Source organism: Propithecus coquereli, unplaced genomic scaffold, assembly GCF_000956105.1.
Source record: "Propithecus coquereli isolate 6110/MARCELLA unplaced genomic scaffold, Pcoq_1.0 Scaffold113, whole genome shotgun sequence".
Taxonomy (NCBI): Eukaryota; Metazoa; Chordata; class Mammalia; order Primates; family Indriidae; genus Propithecus; species Propithecus coquereli.
In genome coordinates this window covers 1872596-1879630 of record NW_012135303.1, presented here as the reverse complement: position 1 = coordinate 1879630, position 7035 = coordinate 1872596, and the positions used below count along the sequence as shown (strand labels likewise).

The following is a 7035-nucleotide window of genomic DNA, read 5'->3' as shown; positions in this document are numbered from 1 at the left end:
TATTGCCACAAAAAACAGCTAGAATAACTGATTTATGGTTTTTACATGTTTGTGAAAGCACTTCTGAAGTAATCTGTCACTCTTTTCCTAGATTCATATTGATTGAGATAGTTATTTAAGTTGACAGTACAAACTAAAAGATTGGTTGTTTTCCAAAAGTATCTCAATCAATTGCCTAGAACTCAGAACACATAGAAACAATGCTCCGAAATCATGACTCATTCCCATGTTGTATTGAGGGTCGCCAAGACCACCCCAGGTTCAGCAATTTGCTAGAAATCAACATATAGTTGTACTCATAGCTAGGATTTATTGCATTGAAAGGATACAAAGCAATATCAGCAAAAGGAAAAGGCACATGGGGGCAAAGTTCAGGGAAAGCCAGGTACAAATATCCAAGAGTCCTCTCCCAGTAGAGTCATACAGGACATGCTTAATTTTTTTAGTAATGAAATGTGAAAACACATTTTTGTCTGCTGGGGAAGCTCATTAGAGACTCAGCACACAAGGTTTATTGGAAGCTGGTGTGCACCTCTCTCTCTAACGTGTACCCAAATTCCAGATATAAAGCAAGCATTCAGCATAAACCATATCGTCTGCACAAACAGTCTAGGTGCAGTGAGCCATCCTTATTAAGGGAAAGTTTTATGTCAGTGTAAGGAACTGCTTGTTAGCCAAGTCTTGGTGCCAGCCAAAGGCTAACCTTGGAAGCAGGCCTCTTTAAAAGACAGCAGTCTCAGGCCTGCTCTGTTAACTCTTTACTGCATGTAGGCAACCTATAAGACTCTATTTGACCCATAATCTGATGAACATGCAATACTATATTTATTATATTATGCTGATAGAACTATTTTTATTGTGTGTAATCATTTGTGACATTTTTTTTTTAGTAATAACTTTCTAAGTTCCATCTGCAGGTGCAGTGACACATCTGCCCCTCTCTACCCACCATGTCCCACAGTAGCTTTCCCCAGGACCAGTATCTGGAGCCGGATAAAGAACATGAGAGATAGCCTTGGTTACCAATAATTTGTCGATCCCTTTTTATATCATAAGAGATGTTTCCCCATACATTCATATGAAAAGCGAAGGCCCTGTATAGGTCTTCTCTTCCTATGTGTTCAAATGGTGAAGAAAATAGAGGTAGTAGTGAAAGCAGGGACTTAATAAGTGGATTTTTTCAGATACCATTTTCATTTTGCCTTTTTCAAATGCAAGACATTCTTCTCTTAATTCACAGTGTGAAGAGAAAATATAAACACTAACTTTTTATAATTTATAAATTATAATGAATTTTATAATTTGTTACTTAGTCCTATAAAACTCTTAGAACAATACCTGATGTATAATATGTACCCAATAATGTTATACTTTACCTAATAAATGTTAGGAATCATTTCTGAACTATTGTCACATCAAGGAACTGAGTTCAAATTATTGTTCTTTCACATCGTAATAAGATAATGGCAGATGTTATTCTTATATGATCTATATTTTCTACTTTGTATTCATGTCAGTATAGCAAGAGAAAAGGAAAGATCCTAGATCACTGGCTGTTTTAAATGATTGCTGCTTCTTGAAATCTACATTTCTTGTTTAACAGCAGAGTAATAGGATAGAAGAAGGTGATGGGTTTCAGAAGTTTCAAGTATGCCATCCAAACGTGGTATATAATTCCTTTCCTGCATTTTAAATTAAATGATTACATGCTATGTGAAAGGGTAAAATGCTATATGAAAGGGTTCATCCTTTTTTAAAGAAATAGAAGTTTTCAATAATTTGTACCTAATAAAGATGAGTGGAACCAGCCACTAAACCTGTTTTATTTTATAGGGAATCAGTGATGGTATTCCACTACTAAAGGCCATTGTCCCCAAAAATCAGTCTCGTTCTTTTATGTCTCAAGGCAGCCCTGAGTTACTGGTAAGTTGATTTTTACCTTTTTCACACTGCCATGTCTATATCCATTACAACTTACAAAAAAAAAAAATAGAAAATAACATTTTTTTAAGCCATTTTTTAAAATAACAGAGAAACATTTTGTCGAATTGATTTGACCAAGTACAAAAACATATCTTCATATCATTATTTTAAGTAGTTACTGTAATTCTAAGGTTTATCTGGAAGAATAAATATGTGAAAAGAACCAGGAAATTTTATATAAGAAAAATAAGGGCTAACATCTTACATTAAAATTTATTATAAAGCCATAATAATGATAATGAGAAATAATAGAGAATTTATTAAGGAATACATATAGGGTACTTTAGTGAGTATTTTACATGAATTTTTATTTAATCCACTTAATAGTCCTGTGAGATAGGCACTATTATTATTTCCCTTTTACAGATAAGAAATTAAAACTCAGAAAAGTAACTTGCCCAAAGTCACAGAGCTAGCAAGTAAGGGATCCGAGACCTTGGCTCGTACACCAGACCTAGGTCTGTCTTATTCTAATTTTGTCATTTAGAAATGATAAAAATGAAATCTAACACAGTGAACAGTAGAGATTCTAGAATTAGCCCTATTTTTATAATTATGCATATTATGTTTACTTAGAAAAAAAGTCCAGAAAGATAGATAAAAATAATAGCATTTTTTGAGTGGTGGAATTCTTGTGATTTTCAGTTTTAATACCTGCATGTTTTTAAGTTATCTGTATTTGGTGGGAGGGGAGTAACCTATTACTTTTATAATCAAAAGGGTAAAAAGTTTTCATTTTGAAAAGAATTTATTCACTATGACTATCACTACAGGGAGACCTTAATACGTAAGTTCTACTTCTGATTTATGTTCTAAGTGATATATATTATTATTATATTTTTATGGTAAGACTTGACCCTGAGTTTCCTCTGACTGCCAGCTAATAGGTACAGTTTCTTACAATTGAGAAATTGTAAGAAAAAATAACCTTACTAAAGAAAGATATATTTGACAACTTTTCTTAACAATAAGATAGTTTTTTCTATTTGAATTATTTAAAGACTTTCTTAATGAGCTTCATGTTTTAAGTATACAGTCCCAAAGTATTCCCTAAGTGATAAATGCTAATATCATGTAAGCATCTGGTTATTCTATGCTGCTTTCTTTAATCTTTCATTTAGTGTGAGTCTTCATACGTTCTTTTCTAGATAACAGTAAGCATGAATTATGTTATTGGAACTCATGGATGGCTCCCTTATGACAGAAACATTTCTAATTACTTTACATTCATCAAGGATCAAACTGTGACAAATCCAAAGTAAGTAAATGAATATTTAAAGCAAAATAGCTACAACAAGTACCTTATTGCCACAAAAAACAGCTAGAATAACTGATTTATGTCATTTGAAAGTATATTTTGAAAACCAGATTTTTCTCTTCTTCCTTCCTTCTTTCCCTCCCCTTCTCCCCACTTTTTTTTCTTTCTTTTTTTTTATTTTAGAGACAAGAGTCTTGCTCTGTTGCCTAGGCCTCCCATCTTTACTTTTTAAGTTATGTCCTGACTTTATATTAGCTGGGCACACAGTGGCTGGCGCCTGTAGTCCCTACTACTCAAGGAGGTGGATCACTTGAACCCAGGAGTTCAGGGCTGCAATGAGCTATGATTGTGCCAGTGCACTGCAACCTGGGCGACAGAGCAAGACCCTGCCTATAAAAAATTTAAAAATAAAAATAAATAAATAAGAATTTAGTGTCTACATTTTTTTTTTGAATCTCCAAAAGTTACATTCTAACTTTAGGTAACTTACTCTGAGTTGTCTTAGTATGTTTGCTTATATTTTTTCCTAGTTAAATCACATTCAGTGTTGTTTTCAGGATCAGATTACATCATATATTTGAAAACTATTTAAAATAATTGTTATCATTGTATTTTCTAGTCTTCTTCAACTAGAATAAAACTCCATGAGATTAAGGGCAGTGTCTTTTTTTCCTTCTTATCCCATATAGGACTTAGTGCTGTTGTGTTTTGCATGAATCATATTCTCAGTGAATTCATATTGAATAATAAAGTTTTAGAGCTGAAGTGTCAGATTTAGCCCTCATTTTCTTTTTTCTTTTTCTTTTTTTTTTCTTTTTTTTGGAGGCAGTCTCGCTCTGTTGCCCAGGCTAGAGTGCCATGGTGTCAGCCTAGCTCACAGCAACCTCAAACTCCTGGGCTTAAACAATCCTTCTGCCTCAGCCTCCCAAGTAGCTGGGACTATAGGCATGCGCCACCATGCCTGGCTAATTTTTTTTATATATATATTTTTAGTTGTCCAGCTAATTTATTTCTCGCTCTTGCTCAGGCTGGTCTAGAACTCCTGAACTCAAACGATCCGCCTCCCTCGGCCCCCCAGAGTGCTAGGATTACAGGCGTGAGCCGCCACGCCCGGCCTTAGCCCTCATTTTCTGTACACACATTGTAGGCAGATCACTTGTGTCCACCTACAGAATCTAGATTGGCTAAGCTCACAGTTACTTCACTTGGAAGCTGATAAAACCCATATCCTTGCTTTGGTTGGAATAGAAAACAATTATTGTTAAGTGTTGTTAGATATGCATTGATCTGCCTGATTTGTCTCCTATGCATCACCCTGTGTAGAAGAATCCCTGGTTTTAGTTTATTTCTATTTTTCCCAGTCCTGGCATATCCTATCCTTCTTTATACTTTAAGGCTGCCACTTACAGAATTGCCAATTTTATTAGATAGGCCTTGAGAGCCAAGATTTAAATCTTTTTCACACCTTTACCAATCTCAATGTCTTCATGCTTAACCCTTTGATGCTATGTTATATGTATTTTATTTTATGAAAAATATGAATAAAATAAGATTAATGTATTTTCTGAAAGTCTTTAGCATTTTTAATAGATATTTCAAATAGGACATTTGAGGCTTATTTTTTTATTTCTTTCTTAGAAATATTAAACAAATAGTTGATAACAGTCTAAGTGATCTTTTAAGGAAAAATCTAATATTTAATTATGTTTACAGAACTCAGCGTAGTATGAATGGTCCTTTTGCTCCAGGGCTGGAAGTTACCTCTAAGCTATTTGTAGTATCACACGATGCAAAGTTGCTCTTCAGTGCTGGACATTGGGATAATAGCATTCAAGTAATGTCACTTACAAAAGGCAAAATTATCTCACACAATATCAGACATATGGGTAAGCATTAACTTTTTTCCCAAAAAAGCTGAGAGTTTTCTGTTTTATTTTAAACTATAAAAGTAATACATGCTCCTCGTAAAGAGCATTTAATTTTACCTTTGAAGCTGAGTGGAACTTTTTGGTAGTGCAGTATTATAAATATTGTATGCTTTCTGTAAGAGTATCTCATGTATTTGTTAGACTAAGTCTTTTTTAAAAATTGGCTGATAGAAATAATTTTAAGACAAAATGGTAATAAAATCTGTTGTCATTAACTGCTCTGTTACTATGTTAACAGTAAAAAATAAGATTGGTAAAATCATTGAATGTAGTTTAACCTGATACTTCTTACTGTCTGAATCTTCAATATATGGATAAAACACTGAGTAGATTTTTTTTTTTTTTTGAGACACAGTCTCATTCTGTTTTCTGGGCTAGAGTGCTGTGGTGTCAGCCTAGCTCACAGCAACCTCAAACTCCTGGGCTCAGGCAATCCTCCTGCCTCAGCCTCCCAAGTAGGTAGGACTGCAGGCGAGCATCACCACGGCCAGCTAATTTTTTCTGTTTTTAGTAGAGATGGGGTCTCATTCTTGCTCAGGCTGGTCTCGAACTCCTGAGCTCAAGTGATCCTCCTACCTCGGCCTCCCAGAGTGCTAAAATTACAAGCATGAGCCACCGTGCCCAGCTGATGTTTTTCTAATAAACCTATTAGGAAAGAGAAATGGAGCCTGCTGCTAATTCTATACCAGTGACTCCTGAGATGTCACTTAGCTCAGGTGTTTACAGTTCAGGAAATATTTTCTGTTGTGAATTTATGATATAATAATAATATGTACTGTTTTTCTTAAGGACACATATGCTGTCAGACTGTAATTCCCAATGGGAGTAGGAGGTGAATGGGGATGACAGAGCAGAGAAGCATATCAAAATTAACTGGAAAAATTAGCCAGACATGGTGGCACATGTCTATAGTCCTAGCTACTCAGGAAGCTAAGGGAGGAGGATCACTTGAGCCCAGGAATTGGAGGCTGCAGTGAGCTGTCGTCACACCACTGCATTCCAGCCTGGGTGACAGAGCGAGGCCCTGTCCAAAAAAATCAAGAATTAACAGGAGATCCATCTCAAGCTATCTGACCTCTTCCCAAGATGCTAATAGACATTCCTGACACTGCACATCTAGTCCTCAAGCTCAAAGAAGGGTGGTCTCCAAAGAAAGCTCTCCTAGATGATTTTGATACCATTTCTTTCCTGTGTCACTCTTTCCCAATACTTTTCCTGTGCCAGCCCTGAATTCCTTCTTTTGGAATAGCTGATTTACTAATAGTTTGAATATTAACAAAAGTTGCCCTTAATGTTCTTTTCTCTAGCAAAACCAACCCATTTCATTTTATTTCATTCCTTTTTCCTACAGATATTGTGACTTGCTTAGCTACAGATTACTGTGGAATGCATTTGATTTCTGGTTCCAGAGATACTACATGTATGATATGGCAAATAACACAACAGGTAGTCACATGTTTTTAAATGCTCTTGGTTTAGATCAAAAGTTCATCCTGAGAATACTAGTGAGTATTCTATTGGGAAATGAATTTTTCTCTGCCAATGAATGACTGAGCTGCTTTGCATTTTTTTACTGTCCTGCATTGTGTCCTATCCTTGGTTTATTGTCTGATTCATTAACTTTTTCCCTATTATTTTCTGAAAACTCTTCTTTATAAACCTCATGTAGGAAAATAGTAATTATTTTTTTATTGTCTTGTTAGCATAATAATATTCCTACTCTCTTTCTCATGGGACTACTAGAAATTACAGATTTGTAATTCTCCTAACAATATTGGTCCAAGAAATGTCTTTTTTCTTTATGGCTTCTTGGTTTTCTACTTTGTTTAAAAGGCTTTTACCCACTACAAATTTATAAAAATATTA

The 7035-nt window shown here is 34.9% G+C and overlaps 1 protein-coding gene across 1 annotated transcript in view; it reads left to right on the top strand.

The window, feature by feature from the left end:
• NBEAL1 (neurobeachin-like 1) overlaps nt 1-7035 on the top strand; it is a 208658-nt gene that overhangs the window by 174131 nt on the left and 27492 nt on the right. The window contains exons 39-42 of the mRNA XM_012655033.1: nt 1834-1923; nt 3132-3241; nt 4955-5127; nt 6521-6615. Of these exons, the coding sequence (XP_012510487.1) occupies nt 1834-1923; nt 3132-3241; nt 4955-5127; nt 6521-6615 (468 nt within the window). The remainder of the gene's footprint in view (nt 1-1833; nt 1924-3131; nt 3242-4954; nt 5128-6520; nt 6616-7035) is intronic.